At 44.5% G+C, this 15368-nt stretch overlaps 1 protein-coding gene across 2 annotated transcripts in view; it reads right to left on the bottom strand.

Annotated features, from left to right (window-relative positions):
• The window catches only part of NPSR1 (neuropeptide S receptor 1), a 97464-nt gene that overhangs the window by 72393 nt on the left and 9703 nt on the right, over positions 1-15368 (bottom strand). For both annotated transcript variants that reach the window (XM_005307224.5, XM_024109666.3), the window contains exon 2: positions 13703-13835. In XM_005307224.5, the coding sequence (XP_005307281.2) occupies positions 13703-13835 (133 nt within the window). The remainder of the gene's footprint in view (positions 1-13702; positions 13836-15368) is intronic.

Raw genomic sequence — 15368 nt, 5'->3', positions numbered from 1 at the left:
CCTTTTAAAAATGCCAAACATCCGGTTTGGTAGAACATTTTCCACTAAAATGAAAACAAGCTGTAGGTGCGCCCCACACTGAAAGAAATCCGGAGAATGTCTTTATTTAGATGCCTAGTTCCAGCACCCACATTTGAAAATATTGTCCTTCGGCTGTTCAGTGATCCAACAATTCTATGTCTAGTCAAGTATCTTAACATAACAGGGCTTTCAGAAGCAGCACTATCTACAACCTGGATCTGCAGAAACATCTATTTAAAGTGTCTTAGACAAGGAAGAAACACCATTGTAACTGTTAATGTTTTACTTCCTTATATTCTCAGAAGATCTGCGCTCATACATTCATACAGGGTCTTTTGCAATGCCTTTATTTCCCAAAATAACAAGAATCTCTCCATTAACATCTGAAGCATATAATTTCCTCTCAGTAGGAGTACAGTTTGCTGCCCTCCTGCTCTAAATTCAGAAGTATTGATATGTGGTTCAAGCTGTTCCTGAACAATGTTCTCCTGGGTCTAGAAAATAGTACAAGAATCCATCTTGCCTTGCCATGGGGAGTACTTCTGAGTTTCCTTTTAATGATGTAACTTACACTGCCAACCTGTTTACGAAATGTAATTAGTACAAACTGCTTTCTTGGTCATTTCTAGCAGCTTCCCCATCACAAGAACCGACTTTCAGCTTTCCCCAGCGGTGCTCCACCCCAAGGCCCCACCCTCACTCTGCCTCTTTTCACCTCTGTCCCACCCCCCTCCCCTGAGCACCCCACCTTCGCCCTGCCGCTTCCTGCCCCTGCTCCTCTCACTCCTCCCGGCCACTGCCAAACAGCTGATCGGCAGTGGGCAGGAGGCACCGGGAGGAGCTGATTGGTGGGGCCCACTGAACTGCTGATGGGCAGGTGGCTGGTGGATGCTGAGCAGCCACTATTTTTTTTCTGTGGGTGCTCCGGCCCCAGAGCTCCCACAGAATTAGTGCCTATGTTTCCCATTTGTACTGGGCCAATGAAGAGTGTTAAAAGTGGAAGATCAGTTCCTAACGGGAGATTGGCGAACCAGTTATTCTGGTGAGATTCTGAAATTACAGTTGCTGCTCTTCACAGAAACAAATTTTACTATTTGGAAAGCAAAGATGGCACTGGGAGAGTTAAACAAAACACCAGCCTGTTCACTGTAGGGTAATTTCTATGCCGGTATTAACTTACAAAGCTACAAATACCACCGCCATGGATCAGCTAGGTGGGAAGGCAAAGGAAAGTGTATTTTGGTGAGATAATAAAGACTCTCTTCTTCTGTTTGGTTGTCTTATCATTAGGACTCTCTTCCCCCTGCCATTCTAGGACTCTACCCCTTACCTGTAGTAACTGGCAGCCTTTGTGATATGCAGTTAGCAGTGCATGGCTCTGAGATGTATTTATAAATTTTCAGGCCAGATGTTAGATAATATATAAAGGGGTATAAATTACACCTTGAATGGGGGATGTGGGGGTGGATAGATGAGTGTAAGGTCTTATTTTTAATGCTGAGGGGCTAGAAGAACATATGAGTTAGCGCATATATCTGCACGGGGGCTCCTAGTGTAAACTACACATTGTTGTAAGTGCCCCTTCTAATAGACCCAGCTCCTCTGTCACTTGGACATGTACACTTAAAGCTGTGTGCAGTCACCTTGCTATCTACTGTGGCTTGCTATCTACTGTGGATTGATGGGACTCCAGCCCCTAGAGTCCTTGTGACATCTTCAGAGCCAGATGCATGCATCGCCCATCCGTTGTCAGTTCTTTAGTGTGCAAGCGTACTTCTGGGTACTACAAAGCACAGGTGCAACAAAAGGAGAGGTCAAGTGCCACAGGGTCTACCGCACAGAACTGTTGGCTTATCATTTGTGATTGGGAGCCACAGATGGCAACTCACAGCGCTGTTGGCAGAACTGGAGTTTCTGATTTGAGCTTTTACTGAATGTATGTGTAAGCAGAGTCAGGATGAGCTCTATCCTGACATCTGGTGGTGAATTATGGCGAGTGTGGAAAAGAACTCCAGGGGCTGATCTTGTTTGCATAGGCACACCCACTTGCCTGGCATGAAACAACAGCAACTCAAAGTGGTTACTTTGGCTGGTGTGGGATCCCCAGTTTCTCTGTTATTGGGGCAGGAAGAATAAAGTTTTGTTACCCTGAATCTGTGAATGACAGAAGGACTAAGTGAGTCCTTCACCATTACCTAAGTAGCACTTGCTTGACAAGGGGCATGGGTTACAAAACCCAGTGAATTGAGAGAGGCTGGGGATAGGTATTTGTACTTGATGGCAACCCCTCACCACCCACCCAATATGAGGGATTGCACTAACTCCTCTCTCCACTGTGGAATATCAGAGCTAACTTTGATTTCATTAGGAGTCTAGTTACAGGCTGCTGAGCTGAATTCACTTTGGGCCAATGGTGCACCAGCACTGGGGCTCCCCTACTGTGAGCTGAAATTGCTAAGAGCTGAAATCACAAAAGAGCTAAAGTTATTAAGAGCTGAGATCACTGAGTGCTGTGTTAACTAGTGGGAGAGCCTGAAGCTATATTGCTAAGCAGCTGGTGGAGCAATTTGTGGGGACGACTGGAGGAGCAGTGAGTGGAGCGGAGCCTTGCGGGGGACGGTTGGAGCGGCCCAAGGAACGGCAAGCAGAGCTGTTTGTGGGGACGGCTGGAGTGGCTCACAGGTCGGTGAGCGGAGCATCTCGTAGAGACGTGGGAGGGCAGGAAGTGGACTGGCTTGTGGTGAAGGCTGTCATGGAACCCCACGGAGAGACGGCCGGCCAGCCTTGGATCACGTAAGGTTCCCCTTAACACCCTGCATGCCCCCCTTTTACTCTGGGGCTGCACTGACCAGGGACAGAGACTTTGGGGTTTGTTGGACTTTTGGGACTTTGGGTGGTTGCTGGACCCAAGAGACTTTGGGGGTGTTGGACTTTGGGGACTCAGGGTGATTTTTGGGTTGCTGGATTCAAGAGCCAAAGGGAAAGGACACAGCCCAATTTGCTGGGGTGGGTTTTTTTGTTCATGGTTTGTGTTATGAATCCTGTTTGTGGTGTTTTTCCAATTTAATGCTGATGTTGTTTACCTCATGTTATTAAACATTTTCTGCTACACTCAGACTCCGTGCTTGCGAGAGGGGAAGTATTGCCTCTTAGAGGCACCCAGGGGGTGGTATGTAATTGTCCCAGGTCACTGGGTGGGGGCTCGAGCCGGGTTTGCATTGCGTTATTGAAACGGAACCCCTAGATACAGAACCCAGCCCTTGTTGCTGCCAACTTAGATGGGCAGAAGGGTTACATTTGTATGTATTTATTATTTTGCTAGTGACTGGATTCCTAATCTTTGCGTGCGCCCTTGGAAAGGGGAATTGTTCACTTAACGACATTCATCTCAAGACCTACAGGTCTCCCCTATTACTCTTTTTCATGGTAATGACTCCTGTGTTAGACAGAAGTGTGTTTTTGGCAGCATTTGAACTTAGTTTTTAGGAAAGAATAAGTGACAGCTGTAAACCTCCACTGCTTAGTCCTGCTATGAGTGCAGGGGACTGGACTAGATGACTGTTCGAGGTCCCTTGTAGTCCTGTGATTCTATGAGTAATATATACAGGCAGTTGCAGATGCATTCATATAGATCATGAACTGAAACAGCTACTTTAAAAAAACTTTGTATGAAGAAGAAAAATCAGGCAGCATGAAAATCGTCAGAGTCTTCTGCTATTATATGACATGTAGTTTTAGGGATTAGGGAGGAAGTAGATGCTTGTGTGGTTAAGAAATGTGAGTGGTAGTCCGGATTCAGTGCCTGGCTCTGCCAGACTTCCTATGTAATCTTAGTCAAGTCGCTTGTCTGTTCCTCAGTATCCTAAATTATAAAATAGGGATAATACTTTTTCTATGGTGTCAGGCTATTCATGAATATTTGTAAAGCATGTTGGATCCTTGGATGTAAGGTACTATAAATATGCAAAGGATTATCCTAACTATGCCCTTCCTGATCTTAGAGTGACAATGCTGTTTTGTTGTTTGTGTGGGTTTGGGCTGGAGCTCTGGCCTTGAACCCACCCTCCACCCTAAGCTTCCGAGTTCAAGTCTGAATGTCTACACATCTATTTTTAGCACCGTAGTGTTAGCCTGTAGACCCAGCCTCTGAGACTTGCTGTAGCAGGCTGCTGCTTGGTGTGTTGATGTACCATAAGCGACTTGCCAGAGCTCACAAGGAACTGAATCCAGAGCTCCCAAATCCCAGGACAAATTGCTCTATTTTTTCCAAGCCGTCCTACTTTTCTTCCCTGATGTTATTTTTGCTCTTGGTACATTGATGCTCAGGGGGGAGTGGAAGGGAAGGAGTTTTATCAAACCTTACCCCTCCCTTTCCTTCAGGAGAAAGCTGGATATAATCCATTGCTTGCTTTTTTTTAAGTCTGTCATTTAAGAAAAGATTCATCTCCGATACAGAGCCTTTAGCCTCTGGGTTGGATTTTTGGGAAGCAAGGCAATAGTCACTTTAGATACCTTGATTATTTGTTCTGGGATTGAGGCTAAATTAACAAGAGCCATGGCAATAAGTTAAAACTTTTTCACTTTGCTATGCCTTGTTGGGACATATATTTTCCTGCATTTTTTCTATCCATATGTTAATGAGTTTCAAGAGTTTAGGTGTGTCCTGAGTGACTGATCTAAAGAAGAGCTCTGGGTAGCTTGAAAGCTTGTCTCTCTCACCCACATAAGTTGGTCCAATAAAAGATATTACCTCAACCACCTTGTTTCTGTAACTTGTTGGGGGGGAAAGATAACATGATCCAAAGATATTCTCTTCACTAAATGATACAGAAAATGCATAATTGCTTATGGGCTGAGTTCTTCTACCATATTCTATCCCTTCATAACTGAAGAAGTTGGCAGTGTGAGAGAGGGACCTTTCCAAAATGATGATGGGCGATCACTCATTACCGAGTATGATCATCTTCCATGGGAGTTATGGGTCCTCAGGTGGCTAATAAGGCCAATCCTTGAACCACAAGTTCTATTGCAATGAGGGAGATGTTTCCAGGCTCAGCAGGAGGCTGTTGACCATGACTGGAAGCCAGTCTCTCCTTCCTCCTGCACCTCTTGTCCTCTTCAGCTTGTCGGTGAGCAAGTTCAAAATGCAGGGGACCATCACGTAGGACTTCACTCCATTTTAAGCGATCCTGGGCAAGTGTCTCCCAAGTGTCAATGTCAATATTACACTTTTTTAGGTTGTCCTTCAGTAAGTCCTTATAATGCTTCCATTGTCCACCCATGTTACAGTACCCTTCTTTCAGCTGAGAGAACAGGACCTGTTTTGAGAGGTGATGGTCTGGCATCCGGACAATGTGACCAGTCCAGCGGAATTGCTGATGGATGATCATTGCCTCGATACTGGTGGTCTTTGCCTCTTCCAGGACACTAATATTCCTGCACCTGTCTTCCCATTTGATCTTCAGAATCTTACGAAGGCAGCGTTGATGGTGCCTCTCAAGGACTTTCAAGTGGTGTCTATAGGTTGTCCAAGTTTCGGACCCATACAACAGTGTTGGGAGAATAACAGCTTGATAAACAAGAAGCTTGGTGTCAGTTTGAATGTTGTGATCTTCAAAAACCTGTGCCATAAACGAGAAAAAGCTACACTGGCACAGCTCAGGTGATGTTGAATTTCTTGGATGAAAGATAACTTCCAAGGTACAGGAAATGATTGACATTCTCCAGTGCCACTCCGTTGATTTTGATAGATGGGGCATTTGGAGCTCATTTGGAGAGGGCTGATAGAGGACTTTAGTCTTCTTGATTTTAAGAGTGAGACCAAGACATGCGTAAGCATTGGCAAACACATTCAAGATAGTTTGAAGATCTTTCTCAGAGTGGGCAAAGATTGCGTTGTCATCAGCATACTGAAGTTCCACAGTAGATGTTTTGGAGATCTTACTCTTGGCTTTCAGCCTGTTAATCCTGAACAGCTTTCCGTCCATTCTGTAAATGATTTCAACGCCAGCTGTAAACTTCCAAGCAACTAAGTAAAGAATGACGGCGATACAAACCGCAAACATGGTTGGAGCGATGATACAGTCCTATTTTACTCCTGTTTGTTCTTTGAAAGGTTTGCTCTGGGAGCCAGTGCTGCTCAGAACAGTCACTTTCATGTTATCATGAAGCAATTTTAGGACATTGATGTATTTATCAGGACATCCAATCTTAGAAAGTACAATCCAGGGGCATGGCGATTCACTGAATCAAAGGCTTTAGTTAAATCAATAAAAGCCATGTACAGTGGTTGGTTTTACTCCCGACACTTTTCTTGCAGCTGCCATGCTGTGAAGATCATATCCGCAGTTCCACGATATGGTCGTAAACTGCTCTGTGACTCTGGTAAAATTTCTTCTGGCAGGGTCAGGAGGCGAGTTGCAGGGATCCGTGCCAGAACTTTGCCTGCCATGGCTAAGAGGGAGGTACCCAGTGAAATGAGGGATGCCCTGTTTGTCGCCCTCTTCAAGAAAGGGGATAAAGCAGATTGTGGAAATTTTCGGGGTATCTCCTCCTTTATCCAGATTTTAAGGATAAGCAGGTAAAGCTGCTGAATTAGCTCTGATCCACCGTCTTTAAAGATTTCAGCAGGGATCCCATCTAGACTCGCTGCCTTGTTGTTCTTCATCTGAGATAGAGATGGAGCTAATTTCCAGACTATCTTCCCTACTAATTATGAAGCCATCTCATAGGATTCAGTACTTAATTTGAAATTCAAAGTGATTCAAGACAAAGATTTGAACTAAATCTTTGATTAGAAGAATGATCCCAATAGTATTACATTTGGTAAAGGGAGTCACACCTGAGACCTGAATGTTAACTCTTATTTTCTAGTCATTAATTTAATGTGGAATTATTTCATTGATACAACTTGGCCATTGAGTTTCACTATCTTTTGTAGCAAAATGTTTTTACAGCACTTGTCACCAACAAAATGAAACTTGTATGGTGCTGTTCAGGAGAAGTGGTAAATCGATGTTCCTGATTCTGTATTATATTTCTGTACGTGGTCATGGCTCTGATTTTCAGGAAGCATGCTAGTAGCACCATTGAAGTCAATGAGACTATGGTTATCTACACTGCAATCACAGGGAGTAATTGCAGCATGTGTAGACATACTCAAGCTAGCTCAAGTACTGGAGCGGTGAAGCTGCAGCAGCATGTGCTTCAATGGAGGCTAGACACCTGAGTAATTACCTGGGCTTCAGGGTGGGCTTTTACAGCCTGCACTGGTTCCACAGCTAGCTAGATTAAAGCTAGCTCTGCTAAGTCTAGGAGGCTGGAATCACACCTGTAAATGCAGTGTAAACATACCCTATGCCCAAAGTTAGGCATGTGCTAAAGTGACTTTCCGAACTGAGGCCTATGAAAACAGAAGTTCTTAAAGCTCTTCTGATAGTATTTCTGGCTCCACACAAAGCAAATAACAAAAAAAAAAAAAAAAAAAAAAAATCACAATAAAGCAAGATTTCCAGTTCAGCTTTCCAGGAGTAAGTTTTGAATAATATAGCTAAGATAGGGTTACCATATTTTGAGTGTCCAAAAAGAGGACACTCCATGGGCCCCGGCCCCGCCCCCAGCCCCGCCCGTGCCTCCCGCCCCAACTCCACCCCTTCCCCAAAGTCCCTGCCCCAACTCCACCTCCTCCCCTGCTTCCCGCGAACATTTGATTCGCAGGAAGCCTGAAGCAGGCAGCAGGGCAGGTAAGCTGGGGTGGTGGGTGGGGGGAGGAGGCGTGGCCCAGTCTGGCCCCCCCAATCGAGTGGCTCCCTCTGGCCCCGGCGTCTCCAGCCTGGCTCGGCTCGGGCCCTGGGGTGCCGGCCCCGGGCCAGCCCCTGGACGAGCACTCCTTGCCCGGCCCGGCCCAGCACCGCCGGCCCGGCTCCGGCCCCCGGCCCAGCACCCCTGGCCCGGCCCCGGCCCAGCACCGCCGGCCCCGGCCCGGCCCCGGCCCAGCACCCCCGGCCCCGCATGTCCCTATTTTCCCGGACATGTTCAGCTTTTGGGGATTTCCCCCTGGACGGGGATTTGAGGCCCAAAAAGCCGGACATGTCCGGGAAAATCCGGACGTATGATAACCATAGTAAGATTTTGTATAAGCTTCTGAACTTTTGGACACTTATGTGAACCTTAATAGGTTCTGTTATCACTAGTATCAAGAGCTGGTTGAATGATAGACAAATAACGTGCTATTTGTCAGCTATGTCATAGAGTTGGTCAAATGATGGAAAATTAGATGAATAATTTATCTGAGAAATAGCATCATTTGTCCAGCTCTGCTATTGACACAAAGAGACACATTTGTCAACTATCAGAGCAGCGGAATAAGAAAAGAGCTCCCAAAAGCTCTCATTTGGTAGGGTTGGGTAAACTAATCTAAATTCATGGAATAATTATTCTCCAGAAACACTGTAATTCATTAACACTTTAAAGCAGCATTGCTGGGACTGTTCTATTGTAAATTGGGCAAGCGCTTTTAAAGAAAAAATATTCAGTATCAGTTTGTGCAAAGACTGCTTTACAAATTGCTTCTCATCATCTGCTCTGATACAAATCAATAGCACCCCATTCAAACTACATTCTCATTGTACTGTTCAAGATTTAATATCTACAGTCCAGTTACAAATAAATGCTAGTATTTAAAAACCGCTTTGCCATGTGAGCTCTGGATTTTTTAGGATACAAGTCTTAATCTTAAAGCTACCTGCACAATATATTGCAAGTCAGCTTCTAGAGGAAGGAAAACTGTAAATATTTTTATAAATGTAATTACACTATAGCCCTAATTCACTCCTCACCTTAGTTTTACCCTGGTGTAAATTTGTTGATTTCAATGGAGGTACTCCTGATTTATCAGAGCAGAATCATGTCCTATGTTTGATAACAAATATAAAGAGAACAGGATACAATAGAGTAAATTACGTATGAGCTTAGTACAGCTCCTCCTTGTTCAATCAGCTGAGGCCTAAGGATTAATACCTCAGTTCAGCACAGCATTTAAGTATATCCTTAACTCTAATCTAACGTCAGAGGGGCTTAAAGTTAAGCATATGCTTTGCTCAATAGGGATGGACTTAAGCACATGTTTAAAGTTTTGCTGAAGGAATACCCATCTGAGTAGTTCCATTTTAAGTCAACAGGACCTCAGACATGTATAAAACTTTGGACCATCTTTAAGTAGCTTGTTCAAGTGGGGCCTCGGAGAGGTCCAGTTTGAGTCTCATTTCTGTGAATTTGCAAGTCCCCAAGCAACGTGAACCACTGGATTTTGGGGGGGCGGGTGGAGAAAGTGCTCTAATTAGTTTATTCCCACTCTGGTGTCTGGTATAGCAGCTCACTGTCAGGCACAACATCGCTCATTAACTAGCCAGGTACAAAGGATGACACATGTTGTTGTTTCTATTCCCTGTATTCATTCTATTTTTTTGCTCAGATAATTAAAGGACACATTCTCCTAACCATGCACCCAGCCACAGTTGAGGATAAAAAAATAAAGCTTGGAAATAACTGCAATAGTAAAGCAAAATCCACTTTCCACCTCCACAGGAGCACAAACAATAAATATTTTAAGAATCCAGAAACGGAACAAAGTAGTAATGTTGAATAAGCAGAAACCTCTTTTGCTAGAAGATTAGCAATTCAGGTTCTATTTTACAGGATCTGAATGTGTACCACCTACTGGCATGTCTCAAAATGATGTGATAAGCCATTGTTTTTCATAATACACTGAATACCATTCATAGTATGGTATAAGCGCATGTTGACCACAGCTGAGTTTTTATGTGCCCTAATATCTTCTTTTAAAAAAACCAACAGCATCAAAGTTAAATGCCTACATTAATTAATGCCATTTCTTCACCCCAAAATAATCACAGGGACTCAATCCAGGGTCTGGATGTGAATAAATTAAACTTAAAGATCTGGCTTCTGCATCATAAAATGAAAGTCAACTCTAGTCTAAAGGACTAAACTGTTCCTAGCTTATGACAGTTTGCTTTAAATTGCAGACCTGAGTTCCAGCTGTGTTTTCAAAGAGTACTGCTGCGATGTAAGGGGAAACAAGCGGTTGAATGTATGTGAGCACTTATAGGGTTTGATTTTGAAAAGTTAGCTTGAGGGTTAATGTTAGGAATGGGCAAACCTTTGAAGGATCAGAGATTGTGTGCACCACACTCTCCTGACCTCAAGAGGGTTTGAGTCTAAACTTAACCTCTTGAATTTTAATCTTTACTCTACTCTCTTTGCAGCGAAGAATAAGACGTCCTTTCCCTCTGAAACAATAAGCTAACTTCAGCTGCTTAGCTTCTAACCCTTGTCCCCTTCTAATGTGTTCACAGCTAATATTATTGTCTGGCTACTGAATTCTCTTCTGACACCTATGAACACTTTCACCAGTCACCCCTGGCCCTTACCCTGTCCAGTCTCAAACGACAATGCTATTCTCTATCTATGGAGCGCAACCCTTTTCTAAAAGTGAGCTGATGAGAAACCTTGTTCTTTTCCCTGTACCCCTTCTGAGCCCTGGTTTACCCTACAGAGTTAGGTCGATGCAAGGCAGCTTACATTGACTTCAGTGTCGACACTAAAATTTCACCCCCACTGATGAAACTCGCCCACTACACTGACTTAATTCCACCGCCACAAGAGGCATAGAGTTTGTTGATGTAATTAGGTCAACACAGTGTCAGCGTAGATACCGAGTTACTTACATCAGCTGCTGCTGGCTTTCAGAAGCCATCCCACAATGCCCCACACTGACAGTTCAATAGGTGGAAGCGCTCCTTGCGAGGACACACATCGCCGATACAAGGAGCAAAGTGTAGACACGCACAAGCAGCATAATTACTATGGCATCTGTATGCCAAAGTAAGTTATGTCACTTCCATTTTGTAGTGTAGACATACCCTAACTTTCATCCACAACATTCCAAAGATACACCCTTTTGTCTCTCCACACTGTCAAAGCTCTTGTTTGTGCCTTTGTCTTGTACTGCAACTTCTGTAATCTCCACCTCTCAGGCCCAGGTTCCTCCAGTTTTCCCCTCCTTAAGTCCAATCAAGATGCTGCCATTGGGACTATCATCCTGGCTCATTGCTCCAGTCAGGTCACCCACCTATTTGCATCCTTTCACTAGCTCCTCCTTTTCTACTGCATCAAACAGGAAGTTTGTCTTTAGGATAACGCCCTTCATCTAGTGTTCCTAAGGGGCTTCATATCGTATTACAGTGCTGATGCCTGCCTTTGCTCTGACAACAATGCCAGCCTTCCTGTGCTGCCCCTTACAGGTGAGGGCCAGCACCTTCTCCTCCTTTAAATCTCTCCTGCAGATGTTCCTTTGCCAAGATGTCTACAAGACACTGCTATCCCATAATGAGTAGTCAGGTAATAAACTGAGACTATCAATTGATTTTGCAAAGCATGCTTCACTAACTTTTGCCTCATCCTCCCTCCTCCCATCCTGCCACTCCTTTGTCTGTTTTTTTCCACCTGGTGTGTCTTAACCCTAGAGGTTGAGCTCTGTGGGGCAGGAACTCTCTCTCCTGCTCATTTGTACAATGCTTAGCACGACAGGTCTCAAGCCTTGATTGGGGCATCTCAGCCAGTGCTTAATTTGTGCCGGGGCGTGACAGTTCATAGCCCCAGCACCTCTTTCATTACAAATGAAGCACTGATCTCAGCACTACTATAAGTACAGTATCCTCTTATCCATGGGTGCCAGGTAAAAGAGGCCCCAACTAGAGGCATGTTGGCCACTCCTCTGCCTGTGCTGCTCCTCTTCCTGGCCTGCCTCTCCCCCCCACCCCCAAGACCCTGCCCTCACTCCCCCTCCCCACTCCTCCCCTTCCCCCAAGGCTCCCACCCACCTGCCGCTCGCATCTCTCTGCCCGGGTGGGTAGCGGGGTGGGACCTCAGGGGAGGAGGCTGAGCAGGGGCGGGCCTCAGGGCACAGCAGGGGGCATGGCCTCCCACTTCTAGGGAGCTTCCAGCACTTGCTCCCAGCCTCTCCAAATGCAGGAGTCACACGCCGCCCATGCTCGTATCTCCTTGAAAGGAGAGGCTTTCTCATGAAAAATGCTGCTGGCGCATCCTTAAAAAGAGTGATAAGCAAAATCTTTCATTATGTATGACTCATATGAAATTAACAGCAGTAATAATCTGTCAGTATTGTACAAAGGAACTACGACACACATTTGCTTCCTTGGCTTGTAAAAATCCTTGGCCCAGAGTTACGGGCTGGCCCCTTTGCACCACTCAGCTATCTAATCTAGATATCTAATCTAAGCGAGAGAAGGGAACTCCCTGCTGGTACAAGTGTTCCCATTTCCAAACCTGAAGAGTTCCTGGCAGATGGGATGTGTTCTGGAGGCATGGCATGGTGGAACAGAGCTGCGCAACATCTGTCCTTCATTGGCATAAGGTGCATTAAGAATGTTACACCAGTGGTGCAACTTAGAGCTGCTGCTGGGCTGCTCTAAATCACATGCAGGATGGGCCGGCTCTCAGAATCAGGGGGCAGTAATGAACTCTTTGATCCTTCACTCACTTCTGTGCCAAGCAGAGCTCTAGGAGAGGAGAGAATCTAGCCCCCTCTACTTCCCCATTTAGCAGGAATTCATTTACTTATAAAGTGAGGGGGTAAGAGGCTGAGGAAGCTGTGCAGTTACTTTTCTAGTTTAAACAAAAACTGCATCTCCGAATCCTAAGGATGGCTGCAAAGTCATTGGGCAGGGGAACATATGAGTTTGTTCTTTAGGAAATGTTTTATTGTTCCTGAAATATATGCTGCATATGATGATAAATATAGCACAAACGTCAACTTGCATCATTTTGTAGAAGGGATTATTGGGAGGACTTTTTTATGGGTTCTGGTTCTATTCTCACTGGAGGTTTGTTTTTTTTTAAAAATACCTGCAATCCAGACATTCCGAAGGCCACGGAAGAGTCTTCTTTAGACACAGGTGTGGACCATATCTGCACTTTTCATTGTCATGGTTTGATTTCATTCTTATCTGGCATGCTTACTACTTTACCAAACACTGATTTCCTATCAACTTTCTTTATACATTTAGGGCCTGATGCAAAGCCCATTGGAGTCACTAGGAGTCTTTAAAACAGTGCCTCCCTCCTCCCATTAGCACCTCTACATACACATTTTTGTGACAAAACAGAACCCCTGATTTTGCAGATAGGAAGCTGTTTTCTTGCAGCAGCGTATGCATGCATTTAGGGATATTAGTCTTCTAAAAGGTTTTAGCAGAAGAGCACTGGAGCCTCATTCTAATCCAGTGTAATATAAACAGGTCTGTGATGACACCTGGGAACTGGGAAGTGGCACAAATTTAGACTCCCAGATAAGCCTCCATTAAGCTGTCAAATTGGCACCTGTGTCCATCACAGCTAGTGGAGTGTCTTTTTAGATCAAGGACCAAATTCAAGCTTAGTTCAAACCGATATTGCATTGAATTCAATAGAGTTGTACCTGCTTACTCCAGGGCTGAATTTGCCCTCAAGAGAAGTCTTTAGTTTACATGGAAACGGAATGATTCACCTTTCATTTTGCATTTTCATATCAAAGTAATGAAAACTGCTGATCTTAACCCTACCCCTCACCCTGGTCCATATCCCCCTTCCCAGACAATACCTGTGATGGCTAACTGTGTTACAAAAAAGGTCATTCGGGATTTCCTCTTCCTCTTCCACGTAGCGAGCAGCACGATGGAGTTTCCAGCAACTGTGACAATAAAGAGAATCCAAAGAGTAACCAGCTGCTCTGTCTGCATGGGGGAGGGAAAAAAAGAAACCAAGTAAATGGATCAGTGGGTGGGTGAAAGCGGCTTGGGTTAAACAAGGTGATGAAGACTTAGCTATAACAAGCAGGCTTGGAATTAATACAATGGGATTTAAATATGAGTTGACAATTGATTTTTCACTTAATCCAAAAAGTCTATTTTTCATCAGAAAATGTTAAAATGCAGCAGTGTTTTTTAAAAAATGGAACAGTGAAGTCCTGGTTTTAATTTGATAGCAGCTAAGTGTGTGGGGTGGGGGTAATAATTTCACAAAGCCATCAGAAGCATATCATCAGGTATCACTGAAATGGGAAGTAACCTTCAGTTTTCTTATGTTGCTCTAGTGGACCATTAAGTCTGTCTGACTGTAGAAAAGAAATTTACAGATGGGCTCCTTGAAGAAACTAGAGGAATAAAATGCTTTGCTTTCTAACCCAAGCAAGTATGGGTCATGCAAGTACATCATAAAAATCAACTCATTATATAAGAGGAGGGCACTAAGACTAAAAAAAGAACATTGCCATATGGTACTAGTCAGTGGAATCTTGCTATTCGGAGAAATACATAATGGCAAAATGCCCCCTAGAGGTAGTATGTGTAAAAATAATAGAAATGAAAGAAAGGTTACCCAAACCTTTCAATACCTCAAAGATTGAGCAACAAAAGTGAAGGACGTGTGAGGGAGAGAGAGATGCCTGTGTATGCAACCTGGGTTGTTTTTTTTTAACCTATTTGCTCATGCTGAGATATGGATACAATTTCTGCGTCCACCCCCACTTTTTAGTAAAACTTCTTTCAGTCATTGGGGAGCACAAAGATCATGTTTTTTTCCTTTAATACCCATGCTGCTCAGGTCTTAGTTTTAAGAAGTACTGAACCTGGTGTTTAATGAGATTAAAATGGAGAGCAGACGTAGCATTTACACAACAGTTCATTCACAAAAACCTTGCCACTTATGACGTTGCCCATGACAAGTAGATTGTACTCCAAAGAAGGATCGCGCTGTTCTTTGACAGCTTCTCTTAATACACTGGCTGTTAACTTGCAGTCCCATTCATACTGGAGTGAACTTTTCCTAGTATATAACTTGTCTGGTCAGGATGTATTGCAGGATCTTAATGAAACAAGTTATTAAAATGTGGTAACAACAAAATATAGTGATCTAATCTTCCCCAGCCTCTCTACTCACACAATTCCCATTGTTACAAAAGTGTAGCTGGTCCGGATTTTAACCCTAATGATAATGTTAAAATTCAGGCAGTTCCTAGGCCAGGGATGGGCAAACTTTTTGGCCCGAGGGCCACATCGGGGTTGCACAACTGTATGGAGGGGGCCGGGTAGGGAGGCTGTGCCTCCCCAAACAGCCTGGCCTCTGCCCCCTCCCACTTCCCGCCCCCTGACTGCCCCCCACAGAATCCCAAACCCATCCAACCCCCCCCCCCGCTCCTAGTCCCCTGACTGCCCCCACCCAGGACCCCTGCCCCCTACTCAACCCCCCTGCTCCTTGTCCCCTGACTG

This window comes from Chrysemys picta, chromosome 2 (genome assembly GCF_011386835.1).
Source record: "Chrysemys picta bellii isolate R12L10 chromosome 2, ASM1138683v2, whole genome shotgun sequence".
Taxonomy (NCBI): Eukaryota; Metazoa; Chordata; order Testudines; family Emydidae; genus Chrysemys; species Chrysemys picta.
This window is presented reverse-complemented; position numbering and strand designations above follow the sequence as displayed.